Source organism: Mustela nivalis (genome assembly GCF_964662115.1).
Source record: "Mustela nivalis genome assembly, chromosome: 2".
NCBI lineage: Eukaryota > Metazoa > Chordata > Mammalia > Carnivora > Mustelidae > Mustela > Mustela nivalis.
In genome coordinates, this window is record NC_139021.1 from 19289550 (window position 1) to 19313441 (window position 23892).

Below are 23892 nucleotides of genomic sequence, written 5' to 3' on the forward strand. Positions count from 1 at the left end.
CTGCTCAGCAGGGAGCCCGGTTCCTCCTCTCTCTCTGCCTGCCTCTCTGCCTACTTGTGATCTCTGTCAAATAAATAAATAAAATCTTAAAAAAAAAAAAAAAGAAGCTCAGAGAAATGTATTCAAGAAACTACTGCTTGGCTGTCCAACTTAGTCGCAAGAGATCTGGTCCAGAGAAAGAGGAATGATGGCAGAGATGGAGCCAAATAGAATCATTCCACACCCTGGATACAATAACGGCAGGAAATAAAACCAAATTCTCCAGGGAGGATCTGGATATTACTCTCTTCTCAGATCATATCCCTGTAGACCAGATATAACCTGCTGACTAATGATATCATGAGAGACAAAGGTTAAAAAATACATGATGATTGTGCTTCCAGGAAGACAGAATTGATGTGACTTTCCCCTATTATTTCTGCAAATTCTGAAAATTATGTAATAAAACAAGCATAAGAAGACACTGAAAGAAAGAACAAAGTGTATGGGTAAGGAATTGCAGGACTTAAAGAATGATACAGTGATAAGTCCCCTGTTTTCCTTCCACTTCAAATGTCCTAGACATGGAGCTAAAGAATCCAGAATTTATTGACAAGATGACTGGACAGAAAAATTGGCAAGGATGTAGAACTCAACAAAGCCATCAACCAAAGGGATCTAGCCAAATTTACAGAATATTTCATAAGACAATAGCAGAACACACACCCTTTTCAAGCACCCATAGGGCATATAGCAAGATAACCACATCCTGGGCCAGAAAGCAAACCTCAGAAAATCTGAAACAATAAAAGTCACACATAGTGTATTCTCTAATGACAGTGAAATCAAACTTAGAAACCAATCACAGAAAGGTAAGAGAAAAACACCCAAACACTTTGAAATGATAAACAACGACTTCTAAATAATGAAAGGGTCAAAGAAAATAAAAAATATTTTGAAATGAAATGAAAATACAACATATCAAAATTTATAGAGCAAAAAAAAATTTTGTAGAGCATAGCTAAAGCCATGTGGAGAAAGAAAATTATAGCATTTAACTAATTACATTAGAAAAAGAGGAAACATCACAGTTCAGTAATCACAGTTCAGTAATGATCAAGATAATCTCAAAACCAGTAAAGGAAAGAAAATAAGAAAAATAAGGGAAGAAATCAATGAAATTAAAAACAGAGGAGAAACGAAAAAATCAATGTAATCAAGAGCCAGTTCTTTGAAAAAGTTTTGTTTGTTTTGTTTTGTTTTAAAAACAAATCTCTAACAAGACTGAGAAAGAAAAAAAGAGAGAGAAGACAACACTTACCAATATCAGGGGGAAAAAAAACCACAGACTATCACTACAGACCCTACAGACATCAAATGAATAACAAGGGAATCCTATGAATAACTTTCCACACATATATTCTACAAATTCTATGGAGTGAACCAATTCCTTGAAAAGCAGAAAGTCTCCCCCTCAGATGGGGAATAAGGCAAGGATGTCCATTCTCACTACTCTTATTCAACACAGTACAGGAAATTTCAGCCAATGAAAGAAGGCAAGAAAATAAAAAGCACAGAAATCAAAAGCAAAGAAATAAAAGTATTCCTATTTGCAAAGGATATGATTTATTGCCTACATAGTAAAATCCCTGAAGATCTAGAGAAAAAATCCTAGAATTAGCAAATTCAAATAATGTCATAGGACACAAAAGAAATATACAAAAATATAATTGTGTTCATATGTGAACACCAAAATTAAAAAAAAAAAAAAACAAAATTCCTCAAAATAAAATTAAATACAGAGATGTAAACAGAACAAAACCTGTATGGAATTTGTATCCTAAAAGGTACAAAATGCTGATGAAGATTAAAGGATATGTAAACAAATGGAGGAATTTATCATGTACCAGGACTGGAAGAATCCACGCAGTGAGGATGTCAGTTCTTCTATGTTAATATTTGATAATTGAGAATTGAATCAATGCTATTCCTAACAAAATCCCAACAAGATTTTTATGTAAAATAAATATTTCTCTAATATTTATTTGGAAAGGTAAAGAAAGTGAAATAATGGAAGCAGTTTTCAAATAGAAAAAGCAAATGGGAGAATTCAGTCCATCCAATCTCAAGACTTCTTTAGCTACTAGAAATCAAGATTGTAGGATATTGGAAGAGAGTTAGACTCATGGAACCAACAGAACAGAATAGAGAATCCAGACATAAACCCACACAAATCTGCCCAACTGATACCTGACAAAGATACAAAGCCATCCAATGGCAAAAACAGAGCATTTTCAGGAAGTGGTGCTGGAGTAATTGTACGTTGATAGGCGAAAAAACCCAAAAACCTTGATCTAAACTTAAAATCTTTTACAAAAATTTAACCAAGAACATGGACTTAAATGTAAAACATACAATTTTTAGAATAAAAATACAGAAGAAAATTTGTAGCATTTATGGCCAAAGAGACTTAATACCTAAATAACCACAAAATGCAAAATTAATAAATTGGACCTAATCAAAATTTAAAACTTTTGCTCTGCAAAAGACCTTGTTAAGAGGATGAACAGGCACGCTACAGGTTTGGGGAAAATTGTAAAAAAAAAAAAAAAAAAAAACCCACATATCAAAAAGAATTAGTATCTAGCATATAAATGAAGAATTGGCAAAACTTAACAGTTAAAAACTAAACAAACACACACAAACACACATATTCATCTAATTAGAAAATGGGCAAAAGATATGAACAGCCCAAAACCAAATACAGATGTGAAATAAGCATGCAAAAAAGATGTCCAATTTCATTAGCCATCAAGGAAATGCACATTCAAACCACAGTGAGATACCACTACATATCTATCAGAATGCCTAAAATAAAATGTAGTAACAACGGTAAATACTGGTGACAATGCACAGAAACAGAATCACACACATATGTTGCTGGTGGGAAGGCAGACTGCTGCAGCCTCCCTGGAAAACAGTGTGGCAGTTTTGTAACAGTAAGTGAAGCATGCTGCTACAATGTGATACAGTAATCTTGTGTTTGGGGTAATTATCCCAGGGTCATTATCACAGTGACATGAAAACTTACTTTCTTGCAAGAACCTATACATGAACATTCATAACAGATTTTTTTGTAACAGCCAAAAATGAAAACTCAGATGTCTTCCTTTCTTTTTTTAATAATTTTATTTTATTTTAATTCCATTAATTCACATATACTGTATTATTAGTTTCAGAGGAAGAATTTAGGGATTCGTCAGTTGCATGTAATGCCCACTGCTCATTCCATCATGTGCTCTCCTTCATACCCATCACCCAGTTACCCCGTTTCCCTACCTACCTCCCCTCCAGCAGTCCTCGTTGTGTTCCTACAGTTAAGAGTCTCTCATGCTTTGTCTCTGTCTCTGATTTCATTTTATTTTTGTTTTTCCCTCCATTCCCCTAGGTTCATCTGTTTTGTTTCTTAAATTCCACTAATGAGTGAAATCATATGATACAGTGTTTCCCTGTATCCTTCCAATGTGTTCATGGCTAAGTGGACTGTGGTTTGTCCATAGCATGGAATATGGTACAGCAGTAAAAAGGAAAAAAGCTACTAATACATGTAACAAGTAGGATGAATTGCCAGGAAATCATCCTGAATTAAAAAGTCAGTCCTCAAAGATGATATACCACATAATTCCATCCACATCATATTTTCAAAATAGAAACTATGTAGAGAGGGAGCACTGATGAGTGGTTGTCTGGGGTGAGGGAGAGGCTGTGGGGAGAAATAAGTGAATGCGGCCATAAGAGGACAAAAGGCACGATTTCCATGATGGAATTCTGTACTTCGGCTCTCAGTTCCCGCATCTGCCTGGGATATCGTACTGGAGCTTTGCAATATGTCACCATTAAGGGGAACTGGTAAAGCAGACATGATCTTTCTCTACCTTATTCCTTACAACTTTACATGAATGTATAATTACCTCAAACCCCAAAGTGCAGTTAAAAACAAACACCCGTGATGGTCTAAATCTGACACCACGGAGACAACGATCTGGTGGTTCCACTATTCCTTCCTCGGTGGGGCTGCTAGTATATTCCCTTTCTAAGCTGATGATTCACATCTTAGGGGGCCAAAGGGCTCTGTTTAGAAAGTCATCACGAAAAAGGATCAGAATTTTCATGATCCACGACAGACTCTTGGGCAGAGTAATTCCCACATCCCAGAACGACCGCGTTCATTTCCTCGCTTTACCTTTGATCTCTCTGTCCTGTTCTTCCACCCGGGAGCAGACGGTCCTCGTCAGGCTCTCCACGACTGTGTGCATCAGGTCAAACTCGGCCACATTGTACACGTGAGTGCTGTCCGGCTCAGAGGCGATCTCCCGCAGCTCGTTCTCGTCCGCGTTTTTCACCCCTTGCATTGAGGACAACAGGGAGGGTGGTGACACTCGTGCCCCCTTTGAGAAACCAACCTCCGTGAGCCTGCCCTGAGCCCATTATCACCCCCCAGCAATTGAAGCATCTTCTACTTCACATTGTTAGTTGTTTTCTTAAAAACCACCTTCAGCCATCACTTTTAAGTGATTGCATCCTAATTCCGTTCAGTGAATCTTAACAGGAAGATGCATTAATGAAACTAACTTCTGTCTTGCGTGAAGAGGGCAGAAGCAATAGTAATTAATCCAGCATTCTAAACTATCAACCCCTTGGGTTTCAATTGCTAGAAAATAACTTACTTAAATTAAGAGCTACTTTTAGAATAAAAATTATAAATATAAAAGTATTGTTATTACTATATATGGTATTATTTTATAGCATTAAGAGGAAGCTTGGGAAAGATTCTTTAATATATTCAGGTACAAGGGGCTGACTCGTAACACACAATTTGGCTAAATGAAAATAGGGAAGCTCTGTTTCTTCCACAATCTCTGTGGAATTCCATTGCTGTAAGTGGAGCACAATGCTGGGTGTTTGGAAGGCAGCAGGGAACCGAGTGAGACAGAAAGTTCTCAGCTCCCATGCAACTTTCCCAGTCTATCTTAGCCATGGATGCTAACGCTCAGAGTGAACCCACTACACCCCAGGAACTATGGTATATGTGTATGTATGTATATATGTATATGGAGACATTTAATCCCCACAACCAACCCTACGAGTCTGGCACTGCCATCTCCCCCACTGTATCATCAGTAAGGTGCTGAACAGAGAGGTAGATTAACTTGCTCAAGGAAACCCACAGGAAGTGTACAGCTGGGATTCCCACCAGGTAGTCGAGATCCAAAGTCATAGGCTCTTAACTAGTACATGTCACCTCTCAGAAGATTGCAAATTAAAATGAGTAAGTGAAATTATAAACAGAAAAGGAAGGCACAAGGTTGGGTTTTATGGGTGTGGAGGTAGATTTCTCTTCCCCAGGCTTCAGAAACAAGGAGCCTTTCTTTATAAATCCGTCATCGCAATCATCTAAGGGTATTTTTTTTTTTAAAGGTACTGTGGAGGCAGGGAAGGGAGATTACTCAGGGCAACATGAATGACTTCTCAGATGCCTGCCTGTACCATTTGATTTATCTTCCAACCCCAACATATTAAGTGACAAAGTCTGAGTTGTTTCTGAACCATGTGCTTTAGGGGGTTATAAGAATAATAAATACTAATGATTTCCAGGTAATTTCCAGAGAAAAAGTCCAAATTACATCTGTGGGTTCACTTCAAATTTTGTTTAAAAACTCATCCATTTATTATCAACAGGACCACAGAATGGAAACAAAACACATAAATTAATCCCATTAGTCATCTAAAAAGATTTCCTCCGTTGGACAAAAGGATAGTAAAATAAAAAATAAAAATTAGATCAATTTCTCTGATGTTTCTTGCCTGAAGGACTTCAACAAAAGCTTCTAACATGTACAGCTGGATCCGTGTCCACAGGTACAAAAAGCACCAAGTACAAGAAGAGACAATGAACTTAACATCAATAATGCCTTTGATGGCTTTTAGGTAAAACCAATGATTTTGTATTCATATAAGAATATTCTAAGAAAAAATGCCCCCTAACAACAACGACAACAACAAAAACTATATTCTAGGGAAGGTAGCCCGAAATGTCTATTATCTCTTTCTCATCTTTCCAAACTAAATAGTGTGTTGTAAACAGCTTGGAAAAGAGAAGAAAAGGTCATCATGACTGGGAAGGAATTTGTTCTCTAAGGATTTTGCCTTCCTCATCTCCGTGTCCCAGCACCCACCACAACACAGGGCGTAGACCATAGAAGCACAAACTTCTTGAATGGAACCCTCTATAAACCACATTTCCAGGAGAAAATCTAGGAACAGATCAGACGAATTGTTTCCAGTTGGGGGTTTCTGTTTGGTTTTGTTCTGTTTTGTTTCAGTTGGTCTCTACAGTAAAAGATCTTACTGCCAAAGAAACTGTAAACATTTTCATCGAGAGCCAAGTTGCATCATCTAAATTTTTTTGCTGTTGGTTATGCTGAATATGTGCCCCATGTATCCTTTCCACAAGAAGAATACCTTATAAAGAGTTCATCTCAAAGAAATAATACTGCTTATCTAGAACTTTATGCTTTCTAAGTAGCTCCAGGACCTGAATTCCTTGAAAACGATAAACTGGTTTCTCCCTATACTACCAGAGAAGGGACTGCTAAAAGCAATATTAAAGAGGAAGTCCTGGGGCATCTGGGTGGCTCAGTGGGTTAGGCACCCTATCTGGGACTCTTGGTTTCAGCTCAGGTCATGATCTCGGGGTCACGATCTCAGGATTGTGAGGTCAGCCTGGAGTCGGGCTCTGTGCTCAGCAAGGAGTCTGCTTGAGATTCTCTCCCTCTCCCTCTGCTCCTCCTCCCCCCCAAATAAATAAATAAATCTTTACCCAAAAAAGAGAAGAAGTCCTCACTAATTGAAAGATAACAAACATGTACCTAACCTTTGCATGCTACTTTCTGCTTTTCACAACAATTTATGAATGGGGTAATGGGGTCTCACCCAGAGATCCTCATGCTATAGGGCACGTATAACATAGAGGTAGGTGTAAGGTACATGAAAGTTACCATCGCTTCTATCTTACATGTAATGAAGCTGGGCTCAGATCACAGGACTGGTTACGACTAGAATCAGGACTAGAAACTGTCCAGGTCCCCTGAATTTCAATGAAGTGCACTCGGCATTACATATTGTTTTAACTGGTTGGGTGTCTGTGCCCGTAACTGAAGTAGGACCATGAATAGCACATACCTATGGCAAAGAGTTCGACACCAGATTCACGGAGGTTTCTAGATGGTGGGATAATATCATCTTGGGACTTTCCATCTGTGATCAAAATGCCGATTTTGGACACTCCGGTCCTTGATCCTGCTTCTGGTTTAAAGCTATTTTCAAAAATGTAGCTCAAAGCAAGACCTGGGAGAAAATAAGAAAAAAATGAACACAAACTAATCACCTCTAATAAAAAGCCTTCCAGTTCTAAAAAATGTAATCACAACACGAGTGACTTATTGAGCTAAAAGTTTATTAGTTATGAATTTTCATCTTCAGTTTTTGAAATGGCCTTTTTCTTGACAGATCTGATGAAAGCTCAAAAATCCATCAGAATAGAGATAATATGAAAAACTGAACAGTCCATCATTTCAGAAACGAGCATTTATAAAGAACATTAAGTTCCTGGCCAAACGATGTTGACAGATCTGTGTACAAGAAAATGTAAACCTTAATAATTTAGGATGAAGCAGGAATACCTACACAGAAGCAACAACCCCAAATATTACCAAAAATTTGTTTACAATGGCCTAAAGAACCAAAAATTCTCTCTCTTTTTTAGGGATAGTGGAAGCAGATTCAAAATGATCACCAAATTCCTTCCTTTTGATCATGGCACTTTTCATCCAGGAAAAAAAAAAAAAAAAGGCTGCAATATTGTTCTAAGATTTGCGTTTAATGAAGTTTCTTTTTTTGTTGTATTAACAAAAAGATTATGCCTCAAACTGGCAAAGCAATTATCAAGATTCCCATGGTTTTGTTAAAAATCAATGATAGTGTTGTTACTGTTTAAAATGAGCAGCTGCCTTGTACACCTACAGAAAAAAAGATCAGGTACTAAGGTTAAATCCTATGACAACCCATTGTGGCTGGAAAAATTATAATCTAAATATTCTTACAGTCTTTGTTTACCAAAAATACAGTGATCCAAGGATCCATAAATATTTTTATGGTAACTACTGATTGCAGAATAAGGGCAAAGAACATACCTTCCTTGAAAATAAAGAAGTAGAAATTTGTTTTCATTTAAATGGTGGGGTGGCTAGGGGCACCTGGGTGGTTCATTGGTTCACTGTCCAACTCTTAATTTTGGCTCAGGTCATGATCTCAGGGTCCCAGGATCAAGCCCCACATCAGGCTCAATGCTAAGTAAAAAGCTTGCTTAAGATCCCTTCTCTTGGGGCCCCTGGGTGGCTCAGTGGCTTAAAGCCTCTGTCTTTGGCTCAGGTCATGATCCCAAGGTCCTGGGATCGAGCCCCGCATTGGGCTCTCTGCTCAGCAGGGTGCCTGCTTCCCTCTCTCTCTCTGCCTGCCTCTCTGCCCACTTGTGATCTCCCTGTCAAATAAATAAATAAAATCTTAAAAAAAAAAAAATCCCTCCTCTCCCTCTCTCTCTGCCCCTTCCTCCCCTCGAGCTTGCGTGCATGCTCTCTCTCTCTCTCCCTAAAGTAAATAAATAAAATCTTTTTAAAAAATTAAATAATTAGTTTAAAAAATAAGTGAGGGGGTGGCTAGAGGAGAAAACAGGTAAAAAGAGGAGAATGAACTGGCAGAAGCTAAGACCGCCACAGCTAAGACAGTCCCCAAACACTGTCAGCCTCAGCTTCGCTCCATCTCCTCCTGGCCCAGCCAAGCCCTTCTGGGGGACATTCATGTAGCAAAAGGAATGGCGTGTCTGGGTCTTAATTCTTAAGGCTGAGTTTCAGAAAAGAGCCATCTAGGAATTCCAGATTGTAGTTGAGTTTAAAAATACTATGCCAAGTCTTACAAAGTGGCAGAATGAAGAAATGAAATGAATCTTTGGGGAAGATAAGTTGCTAAAAACACGAACTGAATGAAACATACCTGTTAGTGTATTTCCTCCTTTATAGGGTAGATTTCGGACCGCTTCGATGACCTCATCTTTTGTGCTAAAGGCATTCAAGTGCCATTCTATTCTGGGGTCGCCGCTATACTGTGCAAGACCTGGTAAAAAAGATGAGACAGCCCACCCAGAAATGAGGGATGACTCAAAGATCTAGTGAATTATTTGTGAAACCAGAATAATAAAGGGCCTGATCTTTATAACAATTCTTTCTCTGCTTCACTATATATTTTCAAAAAGAATTCTTGGCATCAATTTCAGGAATTAGTTTGGACATATCTTGGGGCAGGAGGAATGTACATATTTTCTAGCCATTTAGAAGTGAGCACCTAATTAGGTACTTAGTACTTAAAAAACAAATCTGATTATATTTGTAGATAAAAGATCTAGATTTACTGGTTCATTTTTATCCTCAAAGGAATGGTTTTGCTTAATGGCTATATAAATGTGAAACTATGAGACTCTATATGATAAAGCCATGGATTTATAACTTCTTTTGATCTTGGCTAGCACTAACTTGGCAAAGATTATTTGTACTATAAAGCTACTTCCAATTTCCAATTTTCTTAGTTCAAAATTCCACTGGATTCCACTGTTTCTTTTAAATAAAAAGAAAACTTCTACCCGAAGAAATTCTTAAACCAGTTGCAACTTTAAAAAAGTTATTATTATTATGAGGCAGAGAAGATTTTGACATTTTTGAAAATTAAAATGTGTTCAATAATTAGCCGAATGACAGCATTATTCAGCGTAAATTAGCAGGAACAGATATTTATTGATCCAAACTTGTGCTCTTAGGAATATCACCATAGCTCCAACCCTGTAATTCTAGAAGCTGCTCTCTAAAGTTTTTTGAAATCTCTTATGAAGCTTATCTACATTGACAGCTGACTTGGGCTAGTAACAGAACATGTACCAATTCGTGTCTTCTCTGAGCCCACGTTGAAGGCTGTCACCAGGTTTTCCAGGAAAAGTCGAACCAGTCTGAAGTTGAATCTGCCAATACTCCACGAACCATCAACCAGGATCACAATATCAGCAATTGCTGGAGTTTCACAGAAAAACTTCACTTCTGCAAAACACAACCCAGAAAAATACCTGTATCACTGCTGGCACTTAAAAAAAAAAAAAAGTGATTCTATTTTATATCTTTCTGATAACTTCGTGCTAATAATACAAGAAAGTCCCTATTCAAGCAACGGTGTTTTTACAATGTTTCCCTTAAATTCATTCTTCCTAGGGAAAAAAAAATGTGGTAACAGCTGGCAGCAGACGGAGTGTTCTGGAAATAGTTAGCAAAACACTGGCAGGTTCACACCGTTCTGGCAACTCAAGCCTTCTGTGTGTTTTAGAGAGTAGTGTCTGCGAAAAATCATCCAGCTCTGGGCTTTGGCCTGTAGATTCTTTCCAGGAAAGGTCTTAGCAACCAGTGTGAGAGAGTCAGCAGAGATGGGACGATGGCCAGAAGGCAGAGAGGCAGCTCTCCTGTTCTGATAAGTTACCCTGGTGGAAGCGATAGAACAGAAATAGGGGCTTCCTGAATCTAAGGCAAAGTCACAGCCATGCATTTAATCTAGGAAAGGTACCCAACGTGATGGGATGAACACTGGGTGTTACATGCAACTGATGAACTACTGAACTCTACCTCCGAATTAATGATGTACCCTAGGGTGGCTAATTGAAAGTGAGTAAAAATTAAAGAAAAGAAAGGTACACAGACCTTGGCTAAAGTAGGAAGGGTTTGTGGAAGAAGAAAATTAGGAAAGGGTTTCCCCATATTCAAATTCTTTTGCATACTGTATCCCTATGACAATAAGACTTTGTCCCTAAAAATCATTTAGTAATTGATTCTTGAAATGGCCCAATTAGGCTGTAGAATAAGGTGCTAGAAAAAGAGGCCCAGAAGCCAGCGTGGTACTACCCTAAGCTTTACCCTTAGAGAAAGTCTTAGCTGGAGTGATCTTGGCAACAAAAGAAGAAGCTGTCTGATGAAGGGTAGGTCTGGGCTTGACTCGGTGTCACCCAGAGCCAAGATACTAAAATATTCTTAATGTATTTCAGAACCTTTAGAATTCTGCAGCATTGTTAGTACCTTTGGTGACAGTGTTTATACTCTAGTTTGTGCTTCCAAACGGGCTACTGAACTCTGCTCAGTGTTCATATTCGGACTACTGATCATGAAGACTGTGTGTGTTTCTTTGGGTCCATGTCCACTTCTTGAAACTGACCAGCTAATTCCTATCTCATTTGTTTCTTAACATTAAAATGATAGTAAAACAATATTTGAAATGCAATGTTGTTATTATAATGGGACCAAAACATGGAAGTGTTTATGAATAAATTGAATCAATTTTTCCCCCAGGGGAAAAATAATCAACCTACTATGTTTGGAGTAGAAAATTCAATAGATGCCCCTGAACCTACCAGGCCACATTACTCTAAAAAAATCTTGTGTTTTTTTTTTTTTTCCTCCCTCAGACATAAATATGCATGGAATACCTAGATCCTTTTACCAGAAGGAAAAAAAATGTACTTGCCAATGAAATAATCAGATACTCATTATGGGAGCTAAAGAGTACTGTTCAATGAATCCAAAGTTTACATATTACATTTTTGGGCACCAAATCTCCCTTCTTTAATAATAAAATACAAAGCCACTACACTGACATATTCTAAAACAGAATGATTGCAAGAAGTCATGGGATAAAAATTAATTTGGTTTTTGGAAATAATCAGGGAAAATTGAAGTCTTTTGAAACTTTAAGAATCTATTTCTCTCAGTGTTTATGGGGGAAAACTTACTGCAAATGGAGAGTCCTTTTCTTTCTTTTCCAAAACTATTGGGGAGATAGTGTTTCACTTTTTAATAAATTGTTTGAGTGCATCGTAGATAAGGTCTTAGAAAAGGAACCATTTCTCCATGCTTATTTTGAAGAGGACTATGAAAACTGATATTTTATGTGAGAGCAAAAATAAATGAGTTCCACCAAAATGCAGCAATTGGGATGACTCTTGGCAACACACCACTCTTTGGTAGGTAGCGATATTTGGTGGGGGGAAATAGGAATCCCAGAAAATTATTAGTAGTACGATATCTTTTTATAAAAGTAAAATAATTAATATAAAAGTACTCCCTTTTTTAGAAATATATATGGGCATTATAGATCTAGAAGGGGGAGTTGGGTGATGAAGATAGAGTCCAAGACCATGGTTGTCTTGGGTGAGAAGAACCAAGGAATTGGCGTGGCAGTAAAACCCTCTGGTGATATGTGGGTTGTGGGCAAAGTCTTAGCTTTTCTGGGAAACAGAGGGGTTTGAGTGATCATTATGCTATTAAAAATGACCGGGGGGGGGGGTGGGAGGTTGGGGTACCAGGTGATGGGTATTATAGAGGGCACGGATTGCATGGAGCACTGGGTGTGGTGAAAAAAATAATGAATACTCTTATGCTGAAAATAAATAACAAATAAATTTTTAAAAAATTTAAAAAATAACAAATTAGATAACTAATCAAAAATAATCCTACTTGGAATGCAGAAAATATTGACTAGAAAAATAATTTCAGTGCTTACATCATACAACTTTAACAACAAACCTTAAAACACGGTACCATTCCCCACATACTTCATTTGAAATTAAGGCCTCTGTGTGCCCTGTCTTCTAACTAAAGCCCAGTATCTGTTATATCAGCAGAAAGATGCAGTTTTTAAGATATTGTTGGATTTCGGAAGTCAAAATATATCATTGGTTTTGCATTTCAAAGCTTGATTTCTCTTCAAGATTAGTGCACACACACTTGGGAACTGTGGAAACAGCATTTTTTCTTTTCTTTTTTTTTTTTTAAAGATTTTATTTATTTATTTGTGAGAGAGAGAGAGTGAGAGCGAGCACAGGCAGACAGAGTGGCAGGCAGAGTCAGAGGGAGAAGCAGGCTCCCTGCGGAGCAAGGAGCCCGATGTGGGACTCGATCCCAGGACGCTGGGATCATGACCTGAGCCGAAGGCAGCTGCTTAACCAACTGAGCCACCCAGGCATCCCGCATTTTTTCTTTTTTAAATGCCCTAAACTCTGATCATTAGCTCTAAGGTCTATACAAACTCAGGGATGCTCAAGGCTATTTCCCACTGTAGCAGGCGCAAATGCAGCATGTCCAGCCCCACGCAGATCTAGCTTAGGCGGAACAAACTGTGTGTATGGTTTGTGCTGGGTATATCCTGCCAAGTGTGTTTGTGCCCAAGGCAGACCAATGTTCAAACACCTGGGACAAGAGGTAGTTTTAAAGTTGCCATGTTCAAATTCAATAATCACACATCTCAAACATGACTCCAGCTGCTCTAGTGAATCTTTTAAAATATATATTCAATTTTCATCAATTTTGAGTGTCTTCTGGGTATCTGGGTAGCTCAATCAGTTAAGAGTCTGCCTTTGGCACAGGTCATGATCTCAGGGTCCTGAGATCGAGTCCCACATTGGACTCTTTGCTCAGTGGGGAGCCTGATTCTCCCTATCCTCCCCGGCTCCTGTCCTCTGTTGCTATCTCTGTCTCTCTCTCAAATAAATAAAAAATATCTTCTAAAAAATAATAATTTTGGAGTATATTCAAATCTTATTGAAAGTGAGAGCCCAGATACAGCACTGATGACAAGTGATACCTCCTTCTACTAGAAAATAGTTACCCTGTGTCTGCAGAGAGGGACCACTCAGAAAAACAACAACAACAACAAAAAAACAAAAAAGCAAAGAAACCTAATGTTTAATCTTAAAATGTGTTAAAGAATCAAGTGGTAGAAAACCAGATACATCTGGGAGCCCAGATAAATGTCATGTAAAATTCTGTAGCCAAATATATTTTTAAATGCATTTTTTTTTTTAGATTTTATTTATTTATTTGACAGACAGAGATCACAAGCAGGCAGAGAGGCAGGCCGAGAGACAGGAGGAAGCAGGCTCCCTGCTGAGCAGAGAGCCCGATGCAGGACTCGATCCCAGGACCCTCAGACCATGACCCGAGCCGAAGGCAGCGGCTTAACCCACTGAGCCACCCAGGTGCCCTTTAAATGCATTTAAAAGGGATAAGTACATGTCCACATTAACCAAGCTATGGGAAGAGCCCAGATGTCCAACCACAGATGAATGGACAAAGAAGACGTGGTCTATGTATACAATGGAATACTACTCAGCCATAAAAAAAAAGAAATCTTGCCATTTGAGATGGTGTGGATGGAACTGGGGAGTATTATGATAAGCAAAAACAAGTTAGGTGGAGAAAAACAAACATCATATAATTTCAATCATACGTGGAATTTAAGAAACAGAACAGATGAACACAGAGGAAGGAAAGGAAAAATTAAACAAGATGAAAACAGAGAAGGAGATAAACCATAAGAGACTGTTAACTACAGGGAACAAGCTGAGGGTTGCTGGAGGGGAGGTGGGGGAGGGATGGGGGTAACTGGGTGATGGCCATGAAGGTGGGTACTTGATGGAATGAGCACTGGGTGTTATACGTCACTGATGAATCACTAAATTCTACCTCTGAAACTAATAATACAGTATATGTTAATCAAATTGAATTTAAATAAAAGACCCCCCACAAAAAAACATGAAATTCCACAGTTTTGCTAGTTATCAAGCTGCAAATCAGCCTAGCGGTCAAATATGACTGTGAGTTCTTAAAATCAAATGATAAACAGTTTATTGATAAAATAAAAACAAATAAATAAATAGATAAATAAATGGGATGTACATATCCTTTCATTGTTAAAACAGTATTCTGTAATTAATTACGGTAAGAAAATAAATCTTTCTGGCCCTCCGTATTGTATTTAACGTTAAAGCCAAGGAGCAGAGAAAATGATTTCTTGAATGGTATTTTAATTCAGCTCTTTGCTTACCTATGGACTTATCTAAAATGCAATTCTGAAAATGCAGGGAGTGTAAGGAAAAAAAAAAAAAAAAAGGAAAAGCTCAGCAGCTGATGGCAAGCAAAGGAAAGCACCCAGCCTGTGGGTTAGGTCACTAGCCTAACACTGAGGTCACAGATGGCATCAGAAGGAGCAGCTCCCGGAAACCAATGACGCCCTATCTGAAAGTTACATCCATCATGGCATTCAGTGTTAAACCCTCCATGCTCATGTATGCTTCAGACCCCACAAGAGCTCTAGGACACAGGTACTATTTTTATTGGTCCCACTTCCAGCCAAAAAGTATGCTGTACATAGATTGAGTGATTTGCCTAAGAGGTCATACACTGAAGAAATGTCAAGGCTGGGGTTTGAGCCCCAGCATCGTATCTTTAAAATCTAAGCTTTTAGGGGTGCCTAGGTAGCTCAGCCATTAAAAGACAGACTCTTGATTTCAGCTCTGGTCATGATCTCATGGTCTCTGGAGATGAAGCCCCACATTGGGCTCTGTGCTCAGCGGGGAGTCTGCTTGAGATACTCCCTCCCTTTGGGCACCTGGGTGGCTCAGTCAGTTAAGCATCTGCCTTTGGCTCAGGTCATGATCTCAGGGTCCTGGGATTGAGCCCAACCTCAGGTTCCCTGGCTGGCAGGGAGTCTGCTTCTCCTTCTCTCTCTCTGACCATCCCCCGGCTCATTCTCACTCCCCCCACCCCAAAATAAATAAATAAAATATTTTTAAAAAATCTCTCTCTCTCTCTCCTTCTGCCCTTCCACTCCATGTTCTCTCTCTCTCAAAAATAAAAAAATAAAAATCTTAAAAAAAATAAAATCTAAGCTTTCAGCCAAAAGGCTGTATAGACTTCTTAAAAAGAGAGAGAGAGAGAGAGAGATTGATTTCATTTATTTATGTTGAAGAGAGACAGCACATGTTGGGGAAGAGGCAGAGGGAGGGGGATTTGAAGCCGACCCCCTGCTGAGCGCGGAGCTCAGGACCCTGAGATCACATCCCTGAGATCACATCCCAAGCTGAGATCTCAGGACCCTGAGATCACATCCCAAGCTGAGATCAAGAATCAGAGGCTTAACTGACCGAGTCACCCACAAGGCCAGTGGGCTCCACAGACGTCTGTAAGGCCCTCTACATCATACGAATTTAGAAAGCAGAGGAAAAAGTCTCCAGTGTGAAGGGGCATCCCCACAGAACTGGCCCCTGCTGTGACCACCACAGCTAGTATGTTTTATTTGCAAGCATTTAATTGTCTGTCTAAAACGTTCCCCCTTCCCAATATAATACACTTAGTACTTAAATAGTCAATGCAAAAAAGAATCTCTTTAACAGCAATTTTATACCAATTTTACTGTGCTATTGACATCCTGAGAGAATTTTGTGTTGAAAACACAAGTTAATTCAAGTACCCCTACCTGTCCACAGAGGCTTTGCTCCAGGCCAGTTCCTCCAGAACCAAGCAGCAGAACTGAACCCTTCCTAACCACCCCTGCCCCAGGGTTCTTAATAAAAGCTTTTCAGTGGGTCACCAAAAAAAAAACAAAAACAAAAACAAACCTCCTCAATCAGTATAAATCAGTCTACTCTAAACTTATTTATTAATTTGATATTATGAGACTAATTTTCTGAATAACATTTACTTATTTATAAATTTATATTTAATATTTTCTGTATACCAAGCACTGTTCTGGGCACTCAGGAACACAGCAAAGTTCTTGCCTCCCTGCTGCTTAAATTCTTAGTAAGAGGAAACACAGTCTAGCAAAACCACGTAAGTTCAGATTTTTTAAAGTGCTTTATAAAAATAAACATAATGATATAAAGAGTAATTGTGTATGGGTGGAGGGAGTGATACTTTGGTGAGAATGACATGAAATTACCAAATCAAAAGTCTTCCTTTTAAACCATATTATTCCTTTTATTCTAATAGCATTCAAATTAACAACCTAATTTGGTTTCTATAGGAATATTCACACCATGTTCATGGGTAAAAGTGTTTGCCAACATAGTTAATGGAAAAAGAAAAGAGAGAATTAACAAAAGCAGACTTTTCCTGTTAGGCAAACTCCTACGCATCCTTCAAAACCCAGGTCAGACTTCACGACTGCATACAGCTTTTCCAATAGTCCTCAGATAGGACTCATTATCCACCATGTGACCAGAGGCAGTAGTTAGGGACTAACTACTGCCTCTGGACATGGTTTGCTGTATTCATAACACTAGACTATTATGATTGTTTTTTCCCATTTTTATCTCCCTGATTTGACTGAAATCAGTAAGAGAAGAGAAATTTGCATCTTTTTTATTTCCTTTGTCTGGCCCAATTTTTGCCACGAAGCACATCAATGAAGTACATTGAACTGTGTTGTTAAAAAGGAATTCCTCTTTTCACATAATTTATCCTCCAGCAAAGCATTAGAAAAATAAACCATGACGGTGCAGTTAAATATAGTCTCTCCCCCCACCGTGGCTCACTACTACACAGGGAAAGTGGATTACAGATATTTAAGGATTGGAGACATTGTATCAGACTTGCCTGTCTTCCTTGCTATTTTTCAAATGCATGAGGCAAAGCTGGAAGAAAGGAAAGCATGTACTATATTTACTCACATTATCTCAGTATGCCCTCAGAAAATCTCACGACGATTTTCACCACAACTGGTTGGATTCATTTAGTGGCTTCAAATCATTTTTTCTATGCCACTAGCAAAATACCTAGCTAGGCCATTAATTACACAAGACATCTGAAGGAAAACTGTGGTCACAGAACAATTTTTCACTTAAGCCTCTCATGAGGTTAAGTGCAGATTTCCAAACCAAAAGAAAAGCTCACTTCCAAGACTGGCTTCGGCTACATCCCTGACTATTTTTTTTAGAGTTGACACTATTTTATCAATGGTTCTAAATAGGGTTTTTCAATACATTGGTACATTCTCATTCTTTCAATGTTCGGGGTGTCGTTATTGCCTCATTTCTTAAAAAAAGAAATTGAGGTTCAGAGAGACAAGAGAATGAATGAATCAGTGTTTACACCATAGTCAGGACTGGATGCTGGGTCTTCGAAAGGTTTGGTCCAACGTGACTTTTTCTTTTTTCTTTTTCTTTAAGATTTTATTTATTTATTTGACAGAGAGAGACAGACAAGAAGGAACACAAGCAGGAAAAGTGGGAGAGGGAGAAGCAGGCTCCCTGCTGAGCAGAGAGCCCGACTCGGGGCTCGATCCAATGACCCTGAGATCATGACCTGAGTTGAAGGCAGACGCTTAACCACTGGGCCACCCAGGCGCCCCCAACGTGACTTTTTCATCAGACCATGCACCACCATCACAGAAAATGTCCTCACATAATGCGACCCCCCTCCCCATTCTGTATGTATGTATGTATGTATGTATGTATGTATTTATTTATTTATTTTGCAGGACTTCTAACTTTGTAGTAGAATGGTTAATTTTATGTATCAACTTGATTGGTCCACAGGGGGCCTGGACTTTTGGTTGAACATCATTCTCGGTGTGTTGGTGGGGGCTGTTTCAGAATGACATTAGCATTTGCATCTACAGACTAAATCCTTTCCTCATCCAATTGACTGAAAACCCGAGCAGAGCAAAAGACTGAGGAAAAGGGACCTGCACCTGCCTAACTGCCTTGAGCTGCAACAGCGGCCCCATCTGAAACATTGCCTGTTCTTGGGCCTCGAGCCCGCCAGTTTTCAGACTAAAACCTCCACCATCAGCTCTCCTGTGCCTCCAGATTGCTGACTGCAGACCTGGGGACTTTTTAGCCTCCAAAATCATGTGAGCCTATTCCTTATAATAATTCTCTTTATATCTGTATCTACATACACATAGACACAGAGAGAGGTAGGTATAGATATGGATAGATACTGATATAGATATTTAATTATCATAGTTACATAGTTACATATACATGTAGTTATTTATTTATTGACTGCAGCAAATAGTTGTCATTGCTTCTTTTTTTTACAGTAATAAAAAGACCTGCCACGTAGTGACTGCTTTCACCAGAAGCTTTGCATGTATCTTTTCCATTCCAGCCCCATATTCATCCTACAAGGTAGGTGTTTTTCTCACTCCACTGAAAAAGAGAGGTTAGAAACTTAGAAAGGTTAAGTAACTTGCCCATCATCACACACTAAGCAGTTGGAAAAGCTGAAGTTCAAATCCAAGACTGACGTCAAAGCCTGAACCACTTTGCTATTGTCCTAAGCAGCTCCCTTCACAGAAGTATTTGCAAGGAAGGAAGAGAGGACTAAGGAAGGAATGAGGAAGGGAGGGGGTTGGAAGAAAGGAACGGGGGAAGGAGGGAGAGAAGGAGCCATTAAAAAGAGGATGAGGTTGCCTGGGCGGCTCAATCAGTTGGGCATCTGCCTTCAGCTCAGGTCATGATCCCAGGACCTGGGATCGAGCCCTCCGTTGGGTTCCCTGCTCAGCAGTGAACCTGCTTCTCCCTCTCCCTCTGCCTGTTGCTTCCCCTGCTTATCCTCCCTCTGTTGAATAAAATCTTTAAAAATAAATAAATAAAATAAAAAGAGCATGAAATCAAAATCATATTCTCTTGCCTTCTAACCAAAAGAACATCTCAGCAGTCACTCGGAGCCCTGCACAGGGCTCCCTCAGAGCCCAGCAGTAACTGACAGTCCCATAAACATCACTTTCATTACATTTTTTCTCTGCTCAAAGGCTATAAAGGACCAAGAGAAGACAATAAGCTGTCTTCAAATGTTTAAAGGACTGTCATACAGAAGATGGGTTAGCAGTGTTCTGTATGTCCACAAGGAAACAAATTTCACCTCAATTCGAGAAAGAATGAATAGTCAAGATTTCCCTAGATCACAGGGAAACAGTGAGATCTTTGTCAATGAGCAGATGGAGGTTAACCATCATGGGCATGACAGAGGCTTCTCAACCACCCTCGCAACTGGCGGAACTCTGTGGCTCTCCAAGCACCTGGCAATTCTACATTTTAAGATAACTTAACCTAAGCTATACATGGTGCTTCTCAAAGCTTTCCATAATATAAGTCCACTCGATCTGTCCCTACTGAGTTCACACTTCATGCCAATAAAACTGCACTCCTTTCTCCCCCAAATGGTCCCATCTCTCAGACTTCTGACTCAATCTTTATCTCCCCTTCTGTCTCCACCATTTCTATCCTTTCTAACCTTTCCTTACCCCTATGCAAAACACCTAAAATAGATTTTACTTCCTTGGAAAAGATATGGTCCTTTAAAAATACTTTTATATAGAGTTTGCTTTAACATTTATTTGTACAATTATCTGGTTAGTTCCTGATTTTTCTAAGTTAATACAGACTCAAGAGAGGCTGTTTCGCCCGAACATCTTTATTTAAGAACAAAACTTGCTCAACGTCACAAGCCCGGGTACTACATGCACATTTATTTTCACGTCTGCATATAGTACTACATGACTTGGGCGTGTGTTCATGTTGGTTCTTAGGGGATTTTCTGAAAAATGCAACCACTCAATCATCTCTGTAATTCCAATTCATCCATAACAAACAGATTCTGACATTTTGCGATTTCTAAGGCTGAGATCCCTATTCAATCTGACAGCAACACTCGGGCCTGCAGGTGTAGACACAAGAGGTTTAATACAAAATTCTTAGATAAGAAGGAAGGTATCAGTCAGACAAACCCAAGCATTCCTACAGCGGACAGACCCTACCAAAGTCTACAGCAGGACTCATAGCTCTAAGATATCTGATTTAAAGAAGAAAAACCCATACATTACAAGTTCTTTTAAAAATGAGGGACTTGAGGGGCACCTGGGTGGCTCAGTCAGTTAAGCGTCTGGCTTCGGCTCGGGTCATGATCTCAGGGTCCTGGGATGGAGCCCCACATTGGACTCCCTGCTCAGCGGGGAACCTGCTTCTCCCTCTGCCTCTGCCCCCTGCCCCCTGCTGTGCGCACCCTCTCTCGCTCATCTCATTCACCACTCTCTATCTCAAACAAATAAATAAAATCTTTTAAAAAAATGAGGACATTTGAAAACTTATTTAAGGAAGAACTATGTTCTCTTCCTACCAGAGAAGTCACAGGCAAGAATGATAAAATCTGCTGGAGGCCCTCAGACAAGGTCTGAAAATCCTTTTAAAATGTCTTAGCAAGCGTGGGGGACAGGCGGACTAAAGGAGCTAGAAGTCTATTGCGAGGAGAATCTCATCTCCTCGCCCTCAGGAAATCTTGTCATTTTACATACACAGGTTATAACGTACTCTGCAGGTGTCAATGATTATTTTCTGACTCACTGATCCTGCCTCTTGTCGCTCTGAATTCCTGAACATATCAACTGTAATGCTTCACATCAAGGAAAAAGCCCCCAGAAATCAGCTTCCTGCTTTTTTATGATAAAAACATTCTTTCCGTTTACACAGTCTTCCTGAATCTTCTCCACAGGATTGTGACCCTCTCTCCTTGGGTCTAAAACAAGCTGCACCCCAATATTCAACAAAGAGCAGTTGATAATGTGAGACACCCTGTTGCATTCTGTATGTTATTTTCTCTTCAAAATGAAGACATTAAGGAAACAGGAAATGGAAAATGGGTTGGAGACTGACAGTCCTTGGGTGCCTGAGATGTCCCAGGGCCTGTCATCCCTGTGCCAGAGGCTCATCCTCACATCCCTGACTTTAGTTACTCTGCTTTTGCTCTGAGAGGTCGGTAGTCCTCCCTTACCCATGGTCCTCCCTTATCCTGCGGTCATCATGGTCTAGAAGCAGATGATTCTCCCTCTGAGGTATCATCAGAAGGTCAAACGGAGCCTAACCCTTCAACACAGTGCCTAGGTCATTCCCCTCACGCCATCATTTTATCTTTCACACCATCACAAGGAGAGAAAGGCGGGTATAAGACTGTAAGGTAATTTTGAGAGGGAAAGAGAGACCACATTGACAGAACTTTTATCACAGAGTAATGTTCGAATGACTCTTTTATTAGTAGTTCTTGTTGTTAATCTCTCACTGTGCCTAATTTACAAATTAAGCTTTATCATAAGTCTGCACAAATAGGGAAAAGGATTGTATCTAGAGCGTTCAGTACCGTACGTGGTTTCAAACACCCACTGGGGGTCTTGGAACGCATCCCCGCAGATAAAGGGGGGACCCCCGTATGCCTAAGGTTGGATGGCTAGGTAGCAAGTGAGGGAAGATTTCACTCCAAGAGATGTTTCACCTCAAAGCCTGGGTGTTGTATTCTAAGCCACAGTGATCTCACAAAGTAATGAGGAAAATAGGGGTGAAAAGAGAAATTCAATATGGGAAGGAAAAAGTATTCTGAGAAAAATGTTTTTATTTATTCTCTTAAACCTTAGGCCGGAAAGCAATTCATATCATCTTCTGAAGTCTTCTTTGAGCATGTTTGCACAGACTCAGGGACCTATGATGTGTCTCAGACCTTATACCTGATAGAGCATTCTTTGCTCGCTCTGTGCTTCTGTGAAATGTTCTGGAATGCTTGGAGGGAAGAAGTGAGGGGCAGAGGGCCGTAATTATATCACAGCTTCTCCGTGAACACAGTTGTAACAGATGACGATTTCTCAACCTTTTTTTTAAAATTAATAAATTTGTTTCTTCGTAAGACACATCAGCAGTTTATTAAGCAAGCTGAACTTGCTGAACTTCTCAACCTTTTCCTAAATTAATAAATAAAATTACTTAACATCATTTTTTTAAAACAGTAGGGTTTTTTTCATGGAAGAGGGGCAGAGAAGGAGAGAGAATCGTAAGCAGGCTCCACACCCAGTGCAGAGCCCGACAGGGGACTTGATCCGACAACCCTGAGATCATGACCTGAACTGAAATCAAGAGTCAGACGCTTCACTGATGGAGCCACCCAGGTGCCCCTAAAAACAGGGTTTTGTTTAATATACCAAAAAGCCGAGGAACACACAAGAGCACACAGCTAGATCTCTGTCATTGAGAAATGGTGTCAATCAGTCCTTCTATTCCTCCTCGTTCTGATTTTGTCTTTTGAAGTCTTATCTTTGAATCTGGCGTTCTATATTTTCTTCAACAAGGGCTCAGGGTGTAACTATCTACTTATGTTCTTCCAACCTCTGTTCTATTAGATCCCTTCTCAAATGTACATATTTTCTTTTTCATAGTCTGTCATAGTCTGTCAATCCCTTCTCTCGCTTTGAATATTTCTACGACTTTAATAATATTGTTTATTTAATCGTCTTTATGTCACCATTCCATAATTGAAATCCATGGGATCCTGAGACCACCCTTTTTGTGTCTTCTGATTCTTACTCATGGTACATGGTTTACTTCTGTGTTTCAAAAGTTTGGATTCCAACCTCTTTCTTGGCATTGCTTTCTCCATGGCCATCTTTAGTAATTGAGTTATAGGTCGTGCCTCAAATTTTGTGTTTGCATCTGCCAGGCACCTTCCTTTTGCCAACTCTGAGCAATTTTTATAGTAGTCTGTTGAATGGGAGGATCCCAGAGCATTTGACAAGTGTGAATTTGAATGCTTGATGTGAACATAGTATAGGCCCATGGTTATCAATTCCCAAGATGTTATCCCTCACTCAGGGCACAGGCATAGACAGAAAGGCTTCCACAAAATCTCCCTGTGCATATTTTAGTCCATCCTGGTGCTGTTGCTGGTACACTGTATCAGCTGTCTAGATAACAGTAATTATAACAATAAAGAGAAAAAGAAAAAGGAGCAAGGGGACAGAGAAGCAGAAGAAGAAGGAAAAGGAGGAGGAGGAGCCTCTATCGAGCATGTCTAAGGGTGAGGCACCCACCTAAACACTTTATTGCATGAATTCTAGCTCGCAACCTAACTCCAACGTCCAGTTTATGAATGAACCCAATCCCTCCCCTCTCTC

At 39.5% G+C, this 23892-nt stretch overlaps 1 protein-coding gene across 2 annotated transcripts in view; it reads right to left on the bottom strand.

Annotated features, from left to right (window-relative positions):
* COL14A1 (collagen type XIV alpha 1 chain) overlaps positions 1-23892 on the bottom strand; it is a 217279-nt gene that overhangs the window by 143800 nt on the left and 49587 nt on the right. For both annotated transcript variants that reach the window (XM_082721773.1, XM_082721774.1), the window contains exons 6-9: positions 10023-10178; positions 9088-9207; positions 7222-7386; positions 4223-4384 (exon numbers count right to left, since the gene is read on the bottom strand). In XM_082721773.1, coding sequence (XP_082577899.1) covers positions 4223-4384; positions 7222-7386; positions 9088-9207; positions 10023-10178 — 603 coding nt within the window. The remainder of the gene's footprint in view (positions 1-4222; positions 4385-7221; positions 7387-9087; positions 9208-10022; positions 10179-23892) is intronic.